Source organism: Poecilia formosa, unplaced genomic scaffold (assembly GCF_000485575.1).
Source record: "Poecilia formosa unplaced genomic scaffold, Poecilia_formosa-5.1.2 Scaffold90, whole genome shotgun sequence".
Classification (NCBI taxonomy): Eukaryota; Metazoa; Chordata; class Actinopteri; order Cyprinodontiformes; family Poeciliidae; genus Poecilia; species Poecilia formosa.
Window position 1 is genome coordinate 1,918,304 of NW_006800029.1, and position 23,993 is coordinate 1,942,296.

The window sequence follows — 23,993 nt, forward strand, 5'->3', positions numbered from 1 at the left end:
TAAATAATTCATACACATATATTTCTTTTTTTTACCATGTCACTTTATCTTTTTGAAAGACTAAGCTTAATTTTTTTTTTACCACCTAAACTGAAGAGCAAAAAAAAAAAAAAAAAAAGACTGCTGAGCTGATGTAGCTTTCACCTTTAGGAAAATGGTTCATTCTTACACTCAAATTTGATATTAGCTTATTTTTATATGGGGTTAGTACAGGGTGTCCTATTGGTGCAGTTGTTGGCCTAACAGCATGACTTCAGTGTTGTTTTCTTTTCTTTTTAAAGTTAAGCGTCATCTGCAGAGAAATAGAGTGGAAAGTAAACCTGGCAATTATTAACAAAAAGTGGCAACAGTTCCAATAAAACAAAACGGTTCATGAAAGGAGTTGTGTGGTACCCCCAAGTGAAGATTAGTGGATGCGGAAAAAGAAAACTTTTACTGAATGTGTACCTTTAAAAATCGCAACAATTACTGGTTCAGTTTAATGATTACATACATTTAGATACAACGTGAATTATGTGTCTCTATTATAGTGTAATATATGAGGGCTGTCTGGGAAAATACAAATTGTAATTTAAAAACTGGAACTGGGAAATGAAATCATTACCAGCCTAACTGACGTTCCAGTGAAGCTTATAAAATGCAAAGTTTGATATTGGAATGATTTGCTAAATCAACTGATTGATAAAATCGCTTGTCTGAACATGTAACCAAGCAATTGTTGCAGTCTTGCATGTCCTGTAGTGGTGTTACTCCTTGCTTCTTGAAGGGAAATTTGCAAACATTTGTTTTCAGAAATGAATCCAAACTCTCTTTCTTCCTCTTTCTCTCCTCTCTTCCTCTCCCTCTTAGGCCAGGGGAAGAACAGGAGGCAGAGTGTGTTGTTTTAGTGCTGGCGGGGAGGTGAGATGCAGAGGGAAGTGACACGTGGAGCTGTCTCGTCGAGACGAACATTTACCAACTCCGCCACACACAAAGTGAAGGAGCGACGCACACCCTGCCACACATAGTCATACACTCCTACCAGAGGAAAGCAAAGACAAACACCCGCACATTCACATTCATGCAGGAAATGTGACAATAAAATCACACGAATCCATGGCTGAAGAATTTTAACTTATAGATAAAAGACTCCATTCAACCCTAAAGATGAAAATAATAAAGAAATAAAAAGTGAAGCTGGAAGAAAAGTCGGAGAATATATTTTTTTTCTCCTTGCTGCTACTACCACTGCTGTCCAGAAGAGGGCAGCGATATGATGTGAGCTGACTCAGATTTGAAACAGAACTTGCTGTATCAGTGAGCTGTGAGGAAGAAGGAGTCAAAGTGAACACGAATCAAAGGCAAAGAGAGTAAGAGGTGTGCACTCATACTTTCTGCCCGAATTATTGCTGTACATAGATAGATTAAGCTGTAGACCTCTTGCTTTTTTTTTTTCATAGCACACCTCAGCCTGAATCCAAACTCTAAAGCATTGCACCTCAACCCTAAACCTTTACCCAACTCCTTAAATGATGTTTCTCTGTCTTTTTTTATACATCTCTCTTAAAGACACACTGACTCACACTAATGGCTCACTTGAAAATGGAGAGTGTGTGGATAATTGGAGTTTACAGAGATAAACATTTGCACCTTATTGCTCAGCAGAGGTCAGGGCGGCTGTCTTTCTGTTACCTCATCAGTCACTCCAGCAGAGTAGGATGCCAAGTACACGACTGAACAAGAATCAATTGAGAAACCAAAAATGAGCCCATTGAAATGATAGGACATGGATAAGATGTGTTTTTTTTTGCACTACTTCAGTACTTTATATTTGAAAAACTTTGCATTCCTGCAATGCTGTAAAAAAAACAACAACAAAAAAAAAACACTACACTGCAGGATGTTGATCTGTTTCTTTGAGAAGGATAACACTGAAGAGGTAAAGGAAGTGTACAAATCCTCACCTGCTGATTCCGAGGCACCTCCCTCGTCCTTTTTGCCTTGACTGAGAAGTTATTTGTTGTCTCATGTGCAGGTGTTAGTGTTAAACTGTCCTCTTTGTATCTGATTTTACCTCCAACTCATGAGTAGACCCTTAAAAAAAACTCTTTTCTCAAACCTTATGTGCTTTTTTTTTTTTACTGTTTTACTTTACTTTTTTTTTTAAATAAATCTGTATATATGATCATGAGATTTACTTTTTCAGAAGAAGCAATGATTATTCCAGGATGCTGTTCTCAGTCTTAACAGTGGGTGATAAGCTGGGGACATGTTGCACATTCCTTGAGCTCAGGACTTTTTGCTCGTGTTTATTCTGTGGATGCTGTGAGGTGCAGGTGATCGCGTGTTCCCCCAGTACAGCAAATCACGGTCCGAAGTCCTTTGCGATGCTGGTTTAAACTGTATGTAAAGAATTTCAGTCTGTGTTGTCACTCATTCTCTGTTAGATCCACTGTAACATTGCTGTTCAGAGACTACCTTACATTGCGTCCTTTTCCCGTCATCTTTGTCAGCATGTTTCCGTATTAAACACACGTTTTTATGTTGGTATGTGGAGTAGCTGCTGCAGGACGTGTTGCATGGGAAATGATTTTATCACATGAATATTACACCCTATAACACATAGAGTGAACCAGAAGACTGTACCAAAAACATCGCAAAGACAATGACAACACAGTGTAAAAGTGTGAAGAGAGGTTATACAATAAACCTAAGTCAGCTGAGACACAGTATTTAGGCACTGAGACATGCAGCGTCCTCCATATGTCCTGCAACGCCCTTGTAAAAAGATTGGAATAGCAAAATCAATTGGAAAAAAAAGATTAAAATACAGCAAAAAAAAAAAAAAATATTATATTGCAGTGAACTAATCTGAAGTGTATTTGAAGTCGTAGAACAATGATTTAATTTTAACATATTCATTCAGCAGAAAAAATGTAATTTATGTTTATTCTTTTTTTTTTTACAAAATCAATAGGTATTCCAATTAATTAATTGTAGCCTAAGTTATTTTGAATTTAGATTTTCACCTAAACACAGCAACAACTTTCAATTTTTTAATTTAATTTTTAAACTTTCTGTTATGACTTGGTATGCGCAAGTCATAAAATCTATAGTTAGAGCAACAATTAAAAAGATAAAAACAACTGAAATAGACAAGAACTCAAGTTAATTTTGTTACCATGGACATTAAGGGAGGTAAAAAATAAATAAATAAATAAAAAATATTACAAGTCATTGTTAGAGAACTGCGAAATTTTCTATGTGAGATTATGCACTGCAATAAAAAAAAGTAATTTGAATCATTTTAGTTCCTCCATACTTTTTACTTGGTGTGCCAGTAAGTGTGGAGGGCACTGCACTGTTCATTCATCCATTTTGGTATTACAGGCTGCCAGAACCTGGACGACCAACGTCGCTCCTCCCAAGCACCAGGTGTTCAAGCACACAACTGTTTTTACACACCAGTTAGCTGACTTGTCAGTTAGTACTGTATCTGTCAGAAGGCCTGAATTTCATCTGCTTCGGACACTGACCTTGTGTCGTTTCTGCATTTTCTCTGAAATGGATTTAGAACAAAGTCAAGCAGTCCCATGCCCTTGCCTGTTATAAGGACTACTTATTTTCCTAGAGTGTGACAGTATGTAGCATGTACATAGATGATCCCTCACTCTGTATATATATAGAAATGTACAGGTTTGATACAGCTATTCACATTCTAGATTTGTTTCCCTTTTTTTTTTTTTGCTTTCTTTATTAAAAGTCCTAGCAATATTTCTGTAATCAATAAAAGCCATGGAAATTGTTTGATTGCACATGTGTTTATTTTAGAAGGTGGCATGACTTTCTGATCAAACCGTAATACTTAACGATAAATATATGTGATTTGATTTTCCAGCTCAACACACTGAATCGGTCATAAAAATATGACAAAGTTATGTATGTTACGTAGGGAAATGACATGTATTTAATTGTCCACTTCCAAATAAGACGGTACCCATCGTGCTTTTAATTTATTAAATTTAAGTTTGCGACTCGCCTCCTCTTCTCCTTTTCTCAAGTAAATCTACTGCGACACTGCAAGGCAACCAGGCCCTCCGTGTTATTTGTTCAAGCTGGCAGCACTCCATAACAACAACTAATAGTGATTGTAATTTAACAAGAAATTTTTACAAACACAGAAACAGTGGACAATAAATGAAGTTCATCATATCACAAATAATAAAGTACAGATAAACAAATAGGGTGAAAAGCAAGCTAATGGTAAATATTTTAAAACTTAACATAGTATGAACTCATGGAAACAACTGGTTGGTTTCTTTTCACAGTTTTCTTTTGTACATTTTTTTTAACAATATGTCACTCTGACATCTGGTGGCAGTGTGTAACTGTATAACTCACTATTTAAACCAATTCTTCTAAAAGTCTTTTTATTCTTTTGAAGATTGTTCCAGAACAACCTTGTTGTTTTTATTTACTGAAGCTATGGTGGTGGTAGCATCAGATATCTGGGCTTCAGAGGGCCGCGGGCTCCATCCACACAGAAGAGCAGGAACGACATAGCCCCGAAACTGAAAGACACACACTTCTTGGTTAATAGTTTGTTCTTTGCTTGCGTGTGTGCAGATAAATAGTGATAAAACGTTACCTGTCTGTTCATGAAAATATAGATGATGGGGTTATAGACAGTGCTGCTCTTGGCTAAATAAACAGGTATGGTGGCAATGACAGGGTCTATATAAAGACTGGAGTCCATGATTACAGCCAGGGCCATTGCTGCGTAAGGCAGCCATGTGACCAGGAAGGCCAGAACCATCACCACAACCATGCGTGCAACCTGCCTCTCTGTACAGTCAGTCCTCCTGCTCTCAGAAGTTTGCAACTTGGTGACCTGTGGAACCACACAGATGATTTTACTGTGACAGAACAGGCAGCGTGCAAAAGAAGTGCATTCAGAACGTGCACTGCTCACCTGGTGAAGGGTCCATAAAAGTCTGGAGTAGGACACTATGATTGTGAAAAAAGGCACTGCAAAACACAGAGAGAAGTAAATAATGATGTAGGACATGTCAGCAGCATCGCGGCTGTACCAGTTTGGTGCACAGGAAATTTGAACTCCTTCCAGGTCATAACTCCCCCATCCAAACAGAGGCGGGGTGTTCCACACAAACGACCAAACCCAGGAGAGGACCACGCCTGCGACTGCATGCCTGTGGACCATATGAGCAGCATGTTGGAGGAAACATTGTTGTAGTTTTTACAGAGTTAGTGTGCTAAAAGATGGTGGTACATTTCACCTGGTCTGGAAAAGAACACCCCCCATGGGATAACACACCACGATGTAACGTTCAACAGAAATGACAGCTACTGTACAAAGACCCGAGATACCTGTGAAAAAAGACATGTTAGAACTTTACTTTGAATTTATAATAATTGATACAAAAGGATTCTGTTATTCTTATTAAGCTAAATAAGCTGTTCTTAAATTCTGATCATTCAAAAAATATATTTCAGTTATCTTTATTGGTTTATTCCAAATATTTACCAGATGCAATCAATACTAACACACTCTCTTTGCAAAACTGCTTGTTTTATATGCTAAACCCTGTGCTGTTAGTGTTGGTAATGTAATTTGAGAAATACAAAAATATATATTTCTTTGTCTCGGTTCCGATTCTCTTTTCAGATACTGGTACCATCTTTAGAGGTGCAATTCTTTTTTCTGTCTTTCTTTTGACTAACCATCTCAGTGTTATTGCATTCAAATTCTGAAGCGGTGGAAATGATCTACATTTTCAACAGAAACTAGATCAATCGAGGAACCCGAACTGTATAAAAAAGCAGCACTGATGTCTGGATGACTACTTACGTCTTAATTTTCTATAATAGCACCAAGTAGTGGCAGTAAAGATCAGAGCACCAACAACTGTCTTCACATCTTTAAAAATGTTCAGTTTTAACAGACATATTTATCTTTAAAAATATACTTAATCAGACATCACAGATTTATTTCTTTGATAAAATTGTTTTGTTATTAGAAAGATAATAATTGTGGGTTTGCTGTATAAAACAATATGCTGCAACTGACACCTGATATAACAGATCACACACATTATGATGCTCTGCCTTTGCTGAGTAGTAAATTTGGAGTACAAGACAAAGTGAAGAGCAGGAAGATTTTTTTTTTTCAAAATGTGCGGTTCAAATGAATTTATTCATGTTAAAAAGTAAATCAACCTTAAAGGCTGCAGTTTGATTATAGGATTTAAAATTAAGGAGAACTGACTCACCAAAAAAGGAAACAGCAAAGCCCCCAAGAATGCAGCCCAACCGTCCCAGGCTGAAGCGNTTTAAAATTAAGGAGAACTGACTCACCAAAAAAGGAAACAGCAAAGCCCCCAAGAATGCAGCCCAACCGTCCCAGGCTGAAGCGTCCCATGATACTGTTGAAAGTGGTGGGCAGGCCTCCGAACACAGCACAGCCCAGATCGCATACAGCGAGGTTAACCAGGGCATAGTTCAGCGGATGCCTTAACTTTCGATGTCTCACCGTCACCACAATCACAAGGATGTTGAAGATGATCCCCGTCAAAGAGAACACACCCATGATCATGGCCAGTATTGTGTATCCCCTTTGAGACAGGAAGTCTGTGTGGGTTAAACTGTTAGATGAGATGTTTCCAGTGAGGGTAACTTGCTCCATTTTTAAACCCAATGTTTCAATTGGGTGATGAACTCCACAGTGGAAAAAAAAAGCAGATGAACGCAGCTCAAATCCAGAACTTCCAAGTTGTGATTTTTTTTTCTTTAATCAAGCAGGCTCTCAAAACATGACAACAGAAGAAACAACAGCATCTGCTCTTTATTTGTTACACCATCTTCCACAAGACAGGTGATCTGGAAGAGAAAAGACACTGAAATACAGCTCCTTTAATAAGATCATCTCTAATTCTTGCTGATTAAATCTGTAAATCCAGATTATAAAGATAATGCTAATCACATCCTCTTAGACTGCACTTTCCATTATTGCTGAGTTTGATGACAATAACAGCTTGCAAGAAAATTACGCAAAGGTTTGGTTTTAATAATTTGCTGCTTTTTCCAAACCATTGGATGTTTTTAATTCTTAACTATATCAACCCTGGAAAATCTAATAGAAACATATGAGAGAATACAATAAATTTATAGGTCAATGTTATAATTGACCTATTGTAATTATAATCATAAATATAATTATAATTATAACTTATCCTCTGTTTTCACCTTTGTGTCCAAACAAACATGTTTCAATGAATGGGCAGCTAAAATCTGACATACAGACAAGAATTTAAACCATGCATAGCTAAACAATATGCTCTTACCGCGAGTTATTAGGTTTCTGTGCTTTTTGATTAACTACCATTACATATTTTTAACAACTTTTTATATTATTTTCGTATGGTAATTTATAGCTGATTGGGACGGAGAATCTTTGATCATATCTGAGCTACAAAAAATGGAAAACACTGACCTGGAAATTCTCCTTCGCCGCGGCACTAGAGGGCGCTAAGTCAGTGCTCTCCCGGCGCGTTTAACTTGTTCGAATCACCGGTGGTAAACAGCAAACATGGCTGCCTCCATGAGGAGAGCAGCCCACGACATAGAAGCGCGAAAGAGGACCGAAGATGTGCTTCTGGCGGAGGGGATTGACTTCGGCTCTCTGCTGTTGTCTCAGGCCGTGCTGGACGGACTGTCCTCCGCGGGGTTTCAGAAACCGTCCCCGATCCAGCTCAAGGCGATCCCGCTGGGCCGCTGCGGACTCGGTAGGCGTAGATTAGCGTCAGTCAGTGACTCTGTCTTGATGTGTGCGGATGATATTTGAGCATAAGAAACAGCACGTCTGAGCATGGTTGCAGTCCGAAATTATTTAGTCTGTAAACATTATACAAAGGCTGCTTCAGAATAAAAAATGTCAACAGAGGAGCAAAGTCACGCCTGCGATAGATAGATAGATAGATAGATAGATAGATAGATAGATAGATATGGGCAGCTGCATCTGTTTTCGTATCCTGCATTGCATGAGATTTTTTTTTGTTCACCTCGTTTCAGATTTGATTGTACAAGCCAAGTCTGGGACAGGAAAGACATGCGTGTTCGTCACCATCGCCCTAGACTCTCTTATCTTGGAGAATCCCTCCACTCAGGTGAGTGGAAATAATAAACTGGCACTCATGGGCGGAATACATCATTTCATGTTTTTATGAATCTTTGGTTAAATCCACTCTAGTTTTGCTCTAATTCAGTTCAGGTTACTCATATAGCATCAATTTAGAAGATGTGATCTCGAAACACTTTACAAAAAAAGTCAGTTCTCTACAGTTGATCGCAATTGATCTTAGTTGTTTAACTGTGCATTAAGTTTAGTTAATTATTCAAATTAGATATTTTTTTTTTCTATGTAAGGAAACTTAGTGGTCTTGAAGCATTCACTCCTCCTGAATGAGCATGTCCCTCATTCCAAGGATGCATGTTGCGACACTGGAGAGGAAATCTCCCGTTTACAGGAAGAAACCTCCTGCAGAACCTGGATCTGTGTGAACAGCCATCTGGCTCTGCCAAGACTGGCTGGGGTTTTGAGAATACACAGCATACACACAAAACAGGAAACAGACGCACCAATCCAGGAGTAACAGACCATAGACAGATGGTTAGCGCTACACACTCTAATTTGAGGTCTCTTTTATCTGTTGACCATAAGCGGCTTATCACGTAAGAGAAGAATTTTTAATAATCTGAAAGCCTTTCTAGTTCAAATGAACCTGCATTACGTTCTTAAAGCCTTGTAAGCTCTTGTTTCACTGCCTTGGAAGCATCCTCTTATTTATTTATTTTCCAACAATAATTTCTCTTCTGCTTTAGGTTCTCATTTTGGCTCCAACACGTGAGATCGCCGTGCAGATCCACTCGGTGGTGATGGCCATCGGCTGCGCCATGGAGGGCCTGGAGTGTCATGTTTTCATCGGGGGCCGGCCTGTGAGCCAAGACAAAGCCCATCTGAAGAAGTGTCACATTGCCGTGGGCTCGCCTGGTAAGAGGCCTGAGGGATGACATGATCTCCTCATGTTGTTGTTGTTATGGTGATGTTTGTTTTTGATCATAATGTTCTTGGATCCGCTTTCTCAGGTCGCATCAAGCAGCTGATTGAGCTGGGCATGTTGTCCACCGGCAGCATCAGGCTGTTTGTCCTGGACGAAGCAGACAAGCTGCTGGAGGAGGGCAGCTTCCAGGAGCAGATCAAGTCAGACCAGTTCAACGCAGATTGTTGCAAGAATTCAAATCCCATTTCATAAATTGACCCGTCTCTGTGCTCTCTCTCTCTCTCTCTTTCTCAGCTGGATCTTCTCGTCCCTGCCCGTCAACAAGCAAATGCTTGCGCTTTCTGCAACCTACCCAGAATCCCTTGCTCAACACCTTACCCGCTACATGAACGAGCCCACTTTTGTTAGACTCAATCCAAGCGACATGGGCCTGAAAGGTAAGACGCTTTTAACAGTAAAGATCAGAAGAGTCCGACACTTGAAATCAGCTGTTGCCTTTGAGATGAGGATGATCTGCTGTGTTCGCTCAGGTCTGAAGCAGTACTACAAGCTGCTGCTGTCCCATCCGCTGCCTCACCAAGTCTTTGAGGAGAAGGTGCAGCACCTGCTTGAGCTGTTCAGTAAAATCCCATTCAACCAAGCCTTGGTGTTTTCTAACCTCCACACCAGGTAACAACAGCTTTAATTTTCATATTCCTTTTTACATTTGCTGTTGGATATCTTTATCACAATGAAGAAAGGAGACATCAAGATATATTCCTGACATGCTGGATTTCTCCCTCAGGGCTCAGCACCTGGCAGACATCCTGTCCTCCAAAGGCTTACCTGCAGTTTGTATTTCAGGTGAGGATAAAACTGTGATATGAAATGAAATAAAGCAAAGGGGGAGAATATTATTAGCCGGAATTTGAAATTAGCAGTGGATATGTCCATCTGCATATGAGTCATTGTTTGGTCGAAGCAACCTGTGATTAAAAGGAACGGTTTCGATTGAGGTCCAAACGAACGATCTGTGTCAATAAGGCAAAAAAAAGATTTTGTTTCTCCGAGCGCTGGAGTTAAATTTGGCAATGAAAATAAATGGTGAGTCTTAAATATGACACAGTCTGTCATAATTAATATTAAAAACGATGTTTATGTTTGTTTTATTGTCCATAATCTGTATTTATTCCTTCTGTCTAAAGACCTTAATGTCTCTTCATAATTTTGTTTGTTGAATAAATCTGCTCCAGTCCGCGGTTCAGTTTATTATCATAAAGACGCAGCAGCCGGGTAAATGAGAAATCCTTTTGGAAAGGAAAAACTGACACTAGCCTCTGCATTACTGTAGCTTTAGGATTCACAGTACATACCTGTGAACTGTGGATGGACCACAGTGTACTGTTTACTAGAATATTATGAGGAAAATATTGTGATACTTCTGTAATAATATTGATACAGATTAAATTAAGGATGTTCGGAAACTGTAACACATGTGAAGCCTGTGAAGTGCTTCAAAGCCAGGTAAAAAACATTTAACCAAAGGAAAAATAAAGTAAATCAAGTAAAAATTCAGGATTTCCATTTCAACTTTTTCCCCCTCCCCAACAAATAACATGTTTAAGGTTTGATTAAAAAAAAGTAGAGCAATACAAATCTAATCTTTTCTACATTTAAAAATGTAGGACTAATAAAGGAGGCACTTTTACAATTTTTTTTAATTAATTTGGCATCAAGCTTTTTTAAACACCACCTCGTGGCCAGTAGTGTTATTTTTGACTAAGACATCCGCCATTTGATGATTGCGCAAGTTTCGACCACTTTCTCTCAAGAAGTTCAGTCAAAGTGGCTCTGACGTTTAAAACGACACACAGACGTCCCGAAACGTACAGCTGCGCTCATCGGGGTGCACAATTTACCGTCTTAGCAGGATAATCAAAAATGTGCTTCGTCGTCACATTCTTCATGTGATGAAAATCAATAAAAGTGAAAATAATAGACGTGATGTGAAGCAAAGTGAGTTATGACACGAGTTCTGATCCATGCAGGTGGTTTGAGTCAGGACCAGAGGCTCGAGGCGATGTCCAAGCTGAAGCAGTATCAGTGCAGAGTTCTCATCTCCACCGACCTGGTGAGACGAGATCTTTTCCATGAGTCACTCTCCTCTTGGGTCTGCATGTGTGTGTTAGCTGTCCTCTGCCTTTCTGCATGAATAAATTTGGTTCTGTCCTCCTTTCGTCTGAGGCAGACTTCCAGGGGAATAGATGCAGAGAAAGTGAACCTGGTGATCAACCTAGATGTGCCACAAGACTGGGAAACCTACATGCACCGAATCGGACGCGCCGGGCGGTTTGGTAGGTCTCCATTAATTAAAGGGGAACAGAAATGTGTGCTGCTTGACCTTCAGTTACTATATTGGCCCAGGTGGCTGATGATATTACAGTGAAAATGGCTGTTTGCCGAGAAGTTGCATCATTCTTGCAGCATCAACTCTGTGTGCTTCACATTTTTCAGGAAACTAATAGTCCTGTTGCAGACCTGCAGGATGGAAACGGAACAAAATATTGCAAACGAAAGTCCCAAATGTTATATCTCATTATGATTTTGTGTAATAGATCAAGTGGGATAAAAAATAAAACATTGTTTTAAAGATACTTGCGGGTGGACTGAAGAGTGCTGTGTGAGGTTCCAGTGTTTTGGGTTTTATTTAGAGCTATTGGAGTAATTGAACAAATGAATACAGATTTGTGAAACTTTTTATTTTTCTCCCACTCCGCAGTCGTCCACTACTGCGTGTTCCGTTTGTCCACACAAAACCCCAATAGAAACCACTGAAGTTTAGGTTAGACGAAAAGTGAAGATTTTCTTCATTCCTGCTTCATTTATTCACTGATCCAGATCTGTAGCGAGTAACGTTGCTTTCTTTTTTTTTGACAACGCAACATTTCGACTGAACCGCAAATTTAATTTGCCCGACTCGCAGCATGGTTACCGCATTAAACATCGTTCTGGAGATTAGCTTTGTTCCCCTCTGCATCAGCAACTTTTGAACACCGGCCAAGTTCAAAGGGTTCTGGGTAATCTGCATCTGATTAGAATTACATTGACCCAACCACGGTGCTGCAAAGGGAAGCATCATTTAATCTTACCTTGCATGCGCTGTCAGTGCCCCTCGTTGCACAACCTTCACTCCTTCTTTGACCCTCTCCTGCCGACATGGGGGTCCTCTTCATAATCTGCCTGTGATTGTAGGCACTCAGGGGATGGCCGTGACCTACTGCTGCCACGGGGAAGAGGAGAACAAGATGATGGCCATTGCTCAGAAGTGTGGCCTCAGTTTGTCTGCTTTACCTTGTGAGTGAACTTCTCCTTACTTTGTAAGACTTTTAATTGAAAGCAGATCAAGTAAAGTGATTCTCGTCTGGTTTCACGGCAGCCGCCTTGGAGCCTGGTTTGATGGATGAGCCGTGCGACTGGGACGTGTGCGCCGACGCTGCCGCTCCAGACACGATCTCGCCGCTGATTTCCAGAACTGTAAAGAAAAAGCGTACAAAGGTCGGAGCCCCGGCGTCTGACGTCACCCGGGATAAAGCTGTAGAGTCCAGCAATCAGAGGCCAGATAAAACCCAAACAGCAACCCTGACACCACAGCTTGAAGAAGAGGGTGAAAGGCAGGTGAATTCTACCAGGGTGAAGAGGCAGCAACAGCAGCAGCAGCAGCAACAGCAGCAGCAGCAGCAGCATCGTCCTTCTGAAGTGGCGCCAACTCGTAAAGAGCTACAAGACGCCCTGCCGAAGATCCCGCCCCTCAGCTCATTCAAGACCAGCCGGTCAGCGTTTGTGACGCTGGAGGAGGCTGAGCTGGACTTCCACACCTTCATCACTGCAGGTTTGGGGAGGACGGTGGAGGTCATCAGGGAGTTCAGAGGCAGAGAGTCCGGTGATGAGACTGGCTACAACGAGCACATCACACTGCAGGACGACGGGGCCGCGGCTTTGACCCAAAGCAGTGAACGGTTACAGTCACTTTCTGATTCCTCCAGCTCAGACGTTGGTGTCAGACCCGAAGGTTTGCATGAGGCCACAGAAGCAGAACAAAAGACAGTTTTCAAGCATGGCACTGGATCTGCATCTGCCGTGCCCAAATCCTCTGCAGCCGGAGTCTACGAGCAGGAAACCTGCACAACAAACACGAGAGCTCCACCTGAGCCTGAGAGCAACGAGTCTGTAAGAAGGAAGCAAGCCAGTCAGAACACACCAGGGCAGAGTAGCAGGGAGAAGTCCGCAAAAATAAAAGACAGCAGAAAGTTGCCGGAGAAGATTAAAAGAGAGCCGAAGAGGGAGACCGATGAAGAGGAGTGCATGGAGGCCGAGGAGGACTGGAGCTCTGAGGCGTACTGGAAAGCCTGCTATGAAGCCTGGAGCGACTACTACTCTGCTATGTCGGCGTTTCCAGAGCAGGGCTACCAGAGCTACTACAGCGTAGCTCATAACTGGATGGCCGCGTATCGCATGAATGCAGTCTACATGCAGGAACTCATGAAACACTAATTCAGCATTTCCAGTCATTTACGGTAGAAACTGTCTGCAATCAGAGACCGGACACAACAAGAAGGTTTGAGTTTGGGTCGAAATGATGCTCTCCAATTCTGTATTCCTTAGTTAATTCATACCACATGTGTGATTTCAATTATTTTTTTGGAATAAATTACCCCGACTAACTATTTACAGTAATTCAAATCCCATTCTGTTCAGTCAGGTCTTTTTGGTTTTTGACTTGAAGTCGTCGTATCAGTGTATGCTTTGTTTGCATGGTGTTCACATCTAGAAGAAGTTTAACCCGTGGCGTACGGGAGCTCCTCTCCTCCTACCCTTGATTTCAGGTCAGTTAACCTTTCTACCAATTCACCCAATCAGTGGTAGGCGATACAAAGAGCACATAAATATATAAAGTGGAGGAAAACATGAGGTCATTTCTTCACCTGAAGCATTTAGTGTTTCTGATTTAAGCAGAGGACTAAACAAATTTTCTGTCTGGCATCCACATCATCACTGACTCCTCATGGCGAAGGTAAAAATGATTTTTTTTTTTGTTTTTGTTTTTTTTTAATGAGACGGGATTGTTGAGCTTCTAAAAGATCCTTGGGGTGTTGATGATGAAGAGGACAGCTGAAGATGCAGAGTCAAAAGTTCCCGCTGTTTGTCTCGGCCGCTGTGGACTTCCTGAAGCGCTCTGCAGACGCGCTGCTGCTTCTCTCTGTTCTGCTCTGTGGGAGAGAGAACGCCAGCTGTTGCTGTACACCCGGCACCGTTCATCCATGAAGTCGTGTCAAAATGCTTTACAGTAAATATCGGCATGAGGTGCTTTAAAACAACTGCCTTTTCCTGTAAAACAGAGCAGAAGAAGCAAGAGTTTTGAGTTTTGGTTTGGATTTTTGACATGCAGCAACGTTTTAGTTGTGACCTCTTGGATTCTCAATGTGATTCTTCCCCACTTTGTCCTTTTTTCACTTTGGGGATTTGGGTTATTTGCTTAAGCTACCCGAACAAGAGAGGGAGGCAAACTGGAAGAAATTTAGGCGCCAATTTAGAAATAATTATTTATTCCGGCAGAAATAAATTGTAACTGAACATGTCATTTACACACCGAGTCAAGTACATAACAGTAAGACAGGGAGCATGCAGAGTGCTGTTTTGTTTCTGTTGTCCACTCTGCTCATAATCAAAGATTTAAGGAAACATCGACAGTCTGGAGTCCAGCTGAGGCCGGCAGTGTCCCTGCTCCTTCATCAGCAGGGTCATCTCAGCAGGCCACTGCCTCCCTGCTGGACAACGACTTCCTCCACATAAAGGTCTTGTGATCTTGTCCTGGAATGTTTCTATGCAGTTGTGCGCTGGACGTTGTAAAGAAGCCAATGCTCTTCCCACAAAAGCAGGGAACATTAAACATATGTTCTCACATAAATCAAACACAAGTCATCACCTCTTAGTTTAATAGAGTGCAAGTCTAGCAGTTTTTTCAAGATGTTGGTGAACCCGAAGACGGCTGAAGTCACTCTCATTACCCGATCTGAGTCATTACCGACAATGATTCACAAATGCTTTATCAACCATGCTGAGGGCCGTAGCTGTGAAATGTTCTGCCAATAAATTCCATAGTTGAACAGGAGTAAATACTATAAATACCTCCACATTTATTGACCTCTCTCATGAAAGTGATTAAAAGAAAAACTTTTTGCAGAAACCTAATCTTAGACTGAACGATTCAGAAAAATCCAACCGTCACCAAGATTACATTTAATTATTTATAAAATAACTTTAGGTAAAATAACTGACACCACTTGCTGCCCCCCTCTGCAAAGAGGACAGCATTTGGTGTTTGTTTTTAACCTATAATATTTCTCAAAGCTGGATCATACAGACAAGCAGATTTTTGATCAGTTCAATTTGCACAATCTCTCTGCACCATGCAAAGTTGTTGGAGCTGACCTATGTTCTCACCTAAAAAGCTGAGACGTTAGTAGAAGGTAGTCTGGTCAGTCTGTATAGATTTAGCCAAGTGTTTTTGGATAAGGACCCAATTTCGACCAATTTCAGATTTTTGACAGACAAATGTCCTGGTAAAGAGCCTGTGATGCGTTCTCCTCCTTACTAAGAAGGATTGTATTCCTGTTAGGAGAGAAACTGGCTCACAGCATCACAGCTCCTCCTCTTGCACTTTTCCATATATTTATTTGCCAAACCAAGCTGAAGTGTTTGCTGTTGAAAAGCTCAATTATGGGTTCATTTTAACATAGCGTAATGTTCCAGCTAGCGTGTAGCAGTCTTCACCCAGAGCACTTGTGATGTAAGGACAGTAAAGGCTTATATTTAGCTCATATTTAGATTTGTTCTGGAGTGAAATTATGGCACTGCAGTCAAATATTAATTTATTCTCTTGCTTCTACACGTCTTCACCAGGAAAACCAATAAACATTTCACTTTACACAAATTTTGCTCATCTGCACTGTGCATATGGGACTCAATTTGTGCAGCAACTCAAGTATGACCCAAAGTTTTGGCTGTACTCTCAGTGACCCTTCTCCTCCATCCAAAGAAACCACTTAAAAGTAATAGCCTATGCTTTGATGAAAACATATGGATTACAACTCTGCACTTATGGAAGAGCAGAAAAAAAAAAGCAGTGAAGCTCTGTCTTCTTGCCATTTCTTGCTGTTCACACACTTGGACTTATAGACAGGGTTAGAAGGTGAAGAAAAAAGCCCACGGACTACAGGTTTTTGTGGCAGATATAGATGTTTTATCAGGCGTTTCACAGTTGGGACACAAGACAAGGTCATAAATAATATCCAACACATGACAAGTTACGCACAGCAGTAGTCTCAACAACAACAGGTGGCATAGGAGGGCAAAGCAAAGAGTAAGGGGAGACTGAGCCTGCAGAGAGAGAAGAGTACGTAACGGAGACGGACACAACCACGAACCTATCTTTGTTGCTTGTAAATAAAAATGCATCCCTTAGACATTTCCAGTGTATCATATGCTTACATAGAATGTCAACCTGTGTCTATTGAAAGTAGAGCTGACGTAAAATAACCTGTTCTGATAACAAGCAGCAGGAAAAGAATCAAGTTTTCAAAAAAATCTCCCCAGCATCAAAATCAAGGAGTTTTGCTTTTGCCTCACCTGTTCTGCTCCATTCCAGTAGACTCTAAGCTTCTTAATGTAAAGTCAATTTCTTGATTTCATTTTTTTAATATAACAAAAATGTTTTGTGTCTGTCCTTGTAATTTTCAATATGGCCATTTTGACTAAATGCAAATAGTGGATCTAGACAGTTATCTTTGTGCCCTAAGTTACCAAACTCAGGGAAAGGTTAATATTAATAAGTACCAGAAGTAAAACACATTTTGGTACAGTTTTGTAGAATAATTTAGCTTTTTTGGGTTGTTACTAATCTCTGGAAGAGTTAGAACTGACGTACAGCAGAAAAGACAAGTTGACCTAAAATAAATAATGTTCTAATACGACACTTGGTGACATTAAAGAGTTAACTTCTGCAGAAATAAAAACAATCTACAGGATAGTATTGCTTTTAAAAAGTCAGACATGAATCTGTTGCTTAGTGGATGTGCTCTTAATCACCATGTTTAAAGGGCAAATAGCAAACTTTAGAGTTGGAAAACCTAAAAATCATGAAAATCTGAATCATAGCAAGATCACAATCAGTTTTTTTTTTTTTTTACCAGCTTTTTAAGTAGGTAAGACATTTCAAAGCACAGATGAAAAGGGCAACGTTTCACCTGGAACCTCAGAAAACAATTTCTTTCTTGACAAAAAATATCCCACATTTTATTAGAATATGTCAAACATAAGTGGAGTAGTTTAATGGAAACATAAATGAGTGGGCACTGTTTGCTCTTTGTTGCTTTGCAAGAAAAGTGGGTAAAACTTGTTCAAGTAAATATGTAGAGAGGGCTATTTTCTAATCACACACCAAAAGCAGTTTCTCTGTTTAAAGATGTTTTCAAACCCAAGGCTATTGAAACAACTGAGATCTTGGCTTCAAGTGAACACGACAACAAAGATCTCTGGCAGAGTCAGCGGCAGCTACAAGTACAAACAAAATTGAAAAGGAAAAGTCAAAATATGATATGAGCCTTTAGCCTGCAGAGGTGGGTGGTTAGTCTGCTGCAACTCTAGCTGGTGTTCTCTGTTGTAATGAACTCCTGACAGTGGTCTCATTGATTTGAAGACACAACTGACTGTATCGCTGCTGAAACCTACAAATTACATTCAGTATGGAAAAAAGGCCAAAAGATGGTTCATCTAGTACTTTTTTTTTTTTTTTATGTCCCTGCGGTCATTTTTACAACAGATTTGCCTACTGTAAAGTCTCCAGAAGATAAAGTGAAAAAGAAATCCTTTAAAACATCGAGGAGGACAAAAAGTACAAACACCAAGTTTGCTTACCACACAGATTACGAACATATACTCAACAACTCTGAAAAATGCTCGCTGAGTTTAGGGAAGAAAAAAAAATGTCGACGGCTATAAAAACTACTGAAAGCATACTGTTGTTCACACAGATGTCAGGGACACAACAGGACAACAACAAGAGAGAGAGGGATGTAGAGAGGAGAGCAAGAACAAGAGGACAGACTCACTGCTTCTGCCAAACGATGGTCAAATATTACAAAATATTCTATTAACAATATTCACAAAGATCACAGGCTCAGGGCAGATTTTTGTCAGCAAATTCTCAGCAAATGCTTTGTGCTTTTCGTTGTGTAGATTTGGACTTAAAGTAAGTTTTTTTTTTTTTTTTTGTTTTGTTTGTTTGCAAAATAAATTGTGTTTTTTGAGGCCATTTGGGCATTTGGAGCCAAAACAAATGGATGGTGATTAAAAGTAATAATTAAAAAATAAATAAATAAAAATACTTAGTGCTGCAAACTATGCACAAACTGAGTGAAACCCTTGCTGCTGAGAATTTTTTGACAGAAATATGTGCAAAGAACCCTTCGAAGTGGCAGCTAGTTATATATTATCATATACTGAGCCATAGATACTTCCAGAAGAACTGAAATACAAGTTTTCAATCAACCGAGAAAAACACACACAAACACACGCTGACACACCTCCTTTCAGAAATGGAACAACTTACAGTCTATCTTAAAGTTACAAACACTCATTCACAATCACTGGGAATGCCATCACACGGACACCTACTGCTTTTTGGGTTTTTAAGAAATTACGCTAAAGTGGAATAATGTTTGACCTGAAAAGGAGGTTTGTAGACCAAAATGGCTGAAACGGGCAGTACTCTATTTCAAAGTCTACAAACCTCAGAGGGGGGTGATTTTTTATTTTTTATTTTGTTTATTTCCCTTTTTCTTTGAGTTGTCCTCATTCCCCCTCCTGTACTTCCTGCCTTAAACTCAAGCATAAATTATAAAAAGGTGCTTTTGTGCACAGTGACACATGACTAACTCTGGGAACTTACCTCTGACACTTAGAGGCACACAGTCCTCTTCCTAAATGATTCCCTATCCATCTGTCTTGTTCTTTTATGCACACATTCACATACGAACACAAGTCTGCCGACCACTAACATGAAGATACTGCGTCTGAAGTCCATCCTCCATGTGTACAGGGGAGTCCGTGCCAATGCAACACTTCACCAGCAGGGGGCAGGCTCCACCAGGGCCAGAATACGTCTCTGAAAGCCCTTTCCACCATAGTTAGTCCTTCTCGGTCTGCTTCTGTGAGTCTTTCTCTGTCTGTTTGTGCGGCGCTGCTGCAGTCTAGTCTTCACAGAGCAGACACCTTCACCACATTTTGCAGGGTGGGAGCGGCGGGCAGGTGAGCGTCGCCTTCCGGAGTCGTCACTGGCGGTGTGGGAATGCTGATGATTGCTGTTGTGATCTGGCTGCTCTGGCAGTTCAGAGAAGCTGGCTCATCTACGCGCATGTTTAAACTGGAGCGGCTGTGGTGGGGCGGACAAAAACAGCAAATTGATTAGAACGATCCCAGGGAAATACTTTAACCCAAACCTCCTAAGAGAACTGATCTAACTGAGGAAGTTCTGTGTGCCACTTTTCTTGAACACACCTTTTCAGGTTTTCACCATGGATTTTTCTGGAGGGCTAAGATCAGGGCTAGGTGAAGGCCACTTCTCACTATCAACTTTGCTACTTAACTAATTTGGCTGCGTGTTTATAATCATTGTCCACTTGCAAAACCCATGTATGCCCAAATTTTAACTTCCTTGCGGATGTCTTGAGTTGTTGCTTCAAAATTTCAACATAAAATTCTTTGCTCGTGGTGCGCAAATCATTAAAGCTCAAGGACACAAAACCGTCACCTTATTTAAAAGCAGAATCTGGATTCTGTTTATACTTGCTTATTGCTTGTTTGAACAGATAAACATGGCATCTTCACACATGTGGATCAGTATAAGTCAAGGTACAGTCCAGTCCTTTAGGAACTCTGACCTTACCTGGTACTTAGAGGATGGATGTGGATGGTGCTGAGCTCCTGCAAGCCTTGTGGGTGTGTGTGCGTGTGTTTCAAAGGCTGCATGTGTGCTGGAGCGCTGGCGTTCGGTAAAGGGGTGTGGTGTTGCTTCTTGCTTCTCCGGGTGCAGCATGTCCCCGTCACGCCGTCTTGGCTGGACAACGAAGGGCTTCGAGACGGATAGTTCTGCAGCCCCGCTTCCAGGTAACTCTGCTGATAATACTGTTCGTCCACAAACTCGTGGTTCTGCGGAGCAAAAGCAGGAAGAAAGCGTCATCTATGTGTAAGGTCAAGAAGTTCTCTCACAATGCATACAGTAGCTGTAGCCTGTTTTGTTGTCTGAATTATTTTAGTTTTTTTTTGTTTTTTTTTTAACTGTTTTACTCGATATCTTTGTAAAAGCTGAGTATAACTTCTTAAAAGATGAGTCCAGGATGTAAACCAAGCAACTTAAACGAGCTCTGCCATTTGTGATGAGAAAACTGGACAAAAAAGTAGATGGAATGATGCTAGGATGTTGCTGATGGGTTTTCTCTGAAGTTTGCTGAAAAAAACAAAACAAAACAAAAAAAAACCTCTACAATTTTATTAAAGTTTTATGTTGTGTAAATGAGTCCAAACAGTTCAAAATCCATCACAAAAAGACCCCAAAATGTGACATGAGTGTAAGTAAACTTCTGACTGGTGCTCGAAATGAAAACAAAAAGGATTTTAAACAAAATTAATTTTGTTTTTCAGTGAAGCCAACATAATTGTTTCCATGCTAATGTTTGCCCCCTACAAGATAAACACACAAAGAAATCATTTATATTGATTACTGCGTGGTGTTTTTGTTTTCACAGATAAGGAGGCTGTTAAATATGAGTCTGGGTCCTCACGGATCAGAGCATGCTAGAACAACTGCTTGTGCTTGGCTAAGTGAGAGATAAAATGGAAAATGTGTATCAAAAGCTAAATGAAGCGAGTCAGAATGAAATGTACTGCACTGTGCAAAGAGCTCAGTTCTTATTAACTCAGCTGTGGTTCTACACTCAGCTTTTAGAAGTATTTTTACAGTCAGGACTGGTGGATTTTAGTGTGATGATGGAAAAAAAAAAGACACTCATGACAGATAGAAGAAGACTGTACTCAGTTCCAGAAGCTCCAGCAGCCATGCACTCACTGTGGTTTTCTCCAGACAGTGCAGCAGATGTTGGTGCTGGCTCTCTATTAGAGAGGTAGATTTGCTCAAACGCTTCTCGTCCTCAGTGGAACCCTGGAATAGAAGAATTCACACACAAACACGAAACGAACGTTAGGCTTCACTCTCTCTCTCTGTCTGGAAGGGATGTGGGAGGCGTGCCGCCGAATGCCGTCTCAGTACCTGATCTGAAAGGTTCATCTTGTATGGAAGTTGCTTGAGTTGAAGAAGGAGACAAAAGGAGAACAAGACAGGTAGAGTTTTACTCGTGTTCACAGTTCGGCGCTGAGAAAAGACAGCCGTCAGCGTTTACAGTCATGCCAGTCAGACAGAGAATGTTTACTATTCCAAACCCCAAGAGGAAAGTCTTCTAACATCTAGGACACCGACCTGTGTGGGGAGGGTGGAACGTCTAGCATTTCTGGCACATAATAGTTACTCAGTATACAGTTCACATAAAATTTCCATTATGACATTTTGCCTACTTGTCTGTGTTCGCTAAAGGGAACTGTCTAATGACTTGTTTACCATATTCCTTATGCTTTATACCACTGAACTGACGCTTATGTGTTTACTTGCATAAAAAATAAATAAATAAATAAAGTTTGCATGAAAAGTCGGTGGTACTTCCAACTCTGCAGATATTTGAAGGAAGTTCTGGTTATAGCTAAGCTGATGAACAAGGTGTGAACAAATGTAAAACCGCTATATGTCTTTTTGTGAGTTCACTTGGTAATTTTTTTTGCAAGAATGTGTTATTAGTCACTAAAACTAGAAAGGATTAAAGGTTATAGAAGATATTTCCACTGTGAAGAAAGATAAAATCACTTCTTTAGAAAGATTTGGAAAACAGATCCTTGCCAGTCCATTCAAATCACCTCAAAAAGTTGCTTTATCGTATTGAATTAAATTCAAATAGTGAAACTCATATAACATAGATTCATTGCAGAGAGACTTATATATTTCAAATGTTTATTTCTGTATATATTTTTTTATCATTTCTGTTAAAAGTTACTGAAAATCCATATTTCAGTTCCTCAAGTCAATATCTTTTTTATTCAGAAATATTTTTGCCATGGCTATGTTATGGTATATAATCACAGGGAGGACTGGTGGCTTGGCATTTAGTCATGGATCCCCTAAAAAACAAGGGCAAGCCACAAAGAAGAGCTCAGTTAGCAGAGTTCTGTGTAAAAGCATACTAATGAAAAATTGAGTGGAAGGAAAATGTTGTCAAAAAAGGTACCAAACATTAACCTCATGAGAATCTCTAGGGTATTGTAAAAGAAAAGATGAAAAACACCAGAGACGCCAATGTAGATCATCTGATGACTGTTTTCAAAGCATCCTGTTCCAGGTAGCACAGCATGGCCACAGGGTGATCACCTTCCTGCTGCCTTTCAATTATGCAAAAGGAACCTTGATCAAATACAGAGTGAATACGCTGTATCAAAAAACTATCTTTTACCAGTATTCTAACTTTCTGAGAAACAGAAGTTAGATTTTCCTTTTCATTACTTATAGGTTTTAGTCAACTAAATTAATCAAAATAGGTGATTAATATATTATGTTGTGTAAAATAACTCAACGATATATTACTGTTTTATATAAGTTAATGAAATACATGAACTTTTTAATGATCTTAATTACTGGGGTACAGCTAAATGTGTTTTTTTCCATCCATCCATCCATCCATCCATCCATCCATCCATCCATCCATCCATCCATCCATCCATCCATCCATCCATCCATCCATCCATCCATCTTGTAATTGTGGGGTTATGAGGGTTGCTGGTGTCGGTGAGATGTTGGGTAATAATTTAACTCAATATTAAATTAACCCAGAAATAATCCCAAAAATGACCCAAAAACGTCTGGAAATATCGTCACACCGATCCGGGTAAGGTGCCTCATCAGTGTTCTTGTCCTGTTATCTCTTTCCTGCTATGATTTACTTACAGACTTGTAATAAGTTGCCTCTATGCTCCCCAGATGTACCTGTAAGCTCAGTGAAAAGTACTGCTGTCATCCCTCATAACAGCGATAAGCAAGCAAAATGCTGCATTAGGAAGAATGGTAGTAGGATCTTTCTGCTTGTTGAGCATGTGGCTGGTGTTGAAAACAGAGGCTTTCCGTGCTGAGAGGGTACATTGCTGCGCTGATGACTCAGTGTTCCTCGGCTCACTTGTGTCGCGGTTGCTTATCTGTAGCTAAAGCAGCAGCAGAGCACAGGTGTTTAGGTGTGAGCTATTTCTGTCCGCCCCACACCCCCCTCCATACATGTGACTACAGGTCCGTATCAGCGGTCTATCTATCTGGAGGCGGCCATGCCTCACTACCCAGGTGGCCACCATACTGTAGAGTGGAAACAGCTTGATCTGCCGGGTGACAAAACACATTGTGTCGCTCTGCGTGGTGCCGGGCGTACTGTGAATAAAAAGCCTCCTACCGATTAAACATTTGACAGCGATTAACATTTTGTTTAACTTCCACCCAGTCATCAGAAACAGCAATAAAAACCATCTGTCTGACCTTGCTGCTCAAACAACCCTGAACTGCTGGGCTAAGCGCTCCGGGTAAAGTGGTTTGTCACAGAAACCTTAAAGCAGATAATATTAAGATAAACACAAAACGTGATGCAGAGTTAATAAGAACCAACTAGCCATTTTCTTTTCTTCCTTGCTTGATCAGAAGCTTCACAAAGGAAAAATTAACAAGTAACCAGGACCAAGTCCTGTTTGCTACTTTTTCCATTAGAT

General features: G+C 40.4%; 4 protein-coding genes across 13 annotated transcripts in view; 2 read left to right on the forward strand and 2 right to left on the reverse strand.

Moving 5' to 3' along the window:
• The window catches only part of LOC103141884 (cyclin-dependent kinase 17-like), a 64,753-nt gene extending 62,886 nt beyond the window's left edge, over nt 1-1,867 (forward strand). For 6 of the 8 annotated variants that reach the window (XM_016674102.1, XM_016674103.1, XM_016674105.1 and 3 more), the window contains one exon: nt 850-1,857. Coding sequence is in view for 1 of the 8 variants with exons in the window: in XM_016674104.1 (XP_016529590.1) it covers nt 850-887 (38 nt within the window). In the remaining 7 variants the exon portion in view is untranslated. Of the gene's footprint in view, nt 1-849 lie in introns of all 8 variants that reach the window. The other 2 variants (XM_016674106.1, XM_007557698.2) reach the window with 1 other exon arrangement.
• Nucleotides 1,868-3,077: 1,210 nt separating this feature from the next.
• LOC103141894 (parapinopsin-like) lies at nt 3,078-7,195 on the reverse strand. Its single transcript, XM_007557710.2, has 5 exons — nt 6,355-7,195; nt 5,277-5,367; nt 4,952-5,189; nt 4,628-4,870; nt 3,078-4,550 (listed from the first exon to the last, which is right to left on the reverse strand). The coding sequence occupies exons 1-5, from the start codon at nt 6,680-6,682 to the stop codon at nt 4,410-4,412; spliced, it is 1,041 nt and encodes a 346-aa protein (XP_007557772.1). The 5' UTR covers nt 6,683-7,195; the 3' UTR covers nt 3,078-4,409.
• A 316-nt stretch (nt 7,196-7,511) lies between these two features.
• Nucleotides 7,512-13,770, forward strand: ddx20 (DEAD (Asp-Glu-Ala-Asp) box polypeptide 20). The gene is made up of 11 exons (XM_007557702.2): nt 7,512-7,781; nt 8,068-8,162; nt 8,878-9,046; nt 9,142-9,256; nt 9,351-9,493; nt 9,587-9,725; nt 9,841-9,899; nt 11,084-11,166; nt 11,284-11,389; nt 12,288-12,389; nt 12,472-13,770. The coding sequence occupies exons 1-11, from the start codon at nt 7,586-7,588 to the stop codon at nt 13,584-13,586; spliced, it is 2,322 nt and encodes a 773-aa protein (XP_007557764.1). The 5' UTR covers nt 7,512-7,585; the 3' UTR covers nt 13,587-13,770.
• Nucleotides 13,771-16,676: 2,906 nt separating this feature from the next.
• The window catches only part of kcnd3 (potassium voltage-gated channel, Shal-related subfamily, member 3), a 129,933-nt gene continuing 122,616 nt past the window's right edge, over nt 16,677-23,993 (reverse strand). For all 3 annotated transcript variants that reach the window (XM_007557704.2, XM_016674101.1, XM_016674099.1), the window contains 4 exons: nt 21,418-21,450; nt 21,217-21,309; nt 20,038-20,300; nt 16,677-19,524 (listed from right to left, as the gene is read on the reverse strand). In XM_007557704.2, the coding sequence (XP_007557766.1) occupies nt 19,350-19,524; nt 20,038-20,300; nt 21,217-21,309; nt 21,418-21,450 (564 nt within the window). In that variant the 3' untranslated portion in view covers nt 16,677-19,349. The remainder of the gene's footprint in view (nt 19,525-20,037; nt 20,301-21,216; nt 21,310-21,417; nt 21,451-23,993) is intronic.

Excerpts from the sequence above, each read along its gene's own strand:
- LOC103141894 (XM_007557710.2), bottom strand. The coding sequence starts at position 6,682 with ATGGAGCAAGTTACCCTCACTGGAAACATCTCATCTAACAGTTTAACC. Across the intron at positions 5,368-6,354 it reads CTTTGCTGTTTCCTTTTTTG|GTATCTCGGGTCTTTGTACA; the intron begins GTGAGTCAGTTC and ends CTTTTTTCACAG. Across the intron at positions 5,190-5,276 it reads GGTGTTCTTTTCCAGACCAG|GCATGCAGTCGCAGGCGTGG; the intron begins GTGAAATGTACC and ends TATGGTCCACAG.
- ddx20 (XM_007557702.2), top strand. The coding sequence starts at position 7,586 with ATGGCTGCCTCCATGAGGAGAGCAGCCCACGACATAGAAGCGCGAAAG. Across the intron at positions 8,163-8,877 it reads TGGAGAATCCCTCCACTCAG|GTTCTCATTTTGGCTCCAAC; the intron begins GTGAGTGGAAAT and ends CTTCTGCTTTAG. Across the intron at positions 11,390-12,287 it reads CGGACGCGCCGGGCGGTTTG|GCACTCAGGGGATGGCCGTG; the intron begins GTAGGTCTCCAT and ends CTGTGATTGTAG.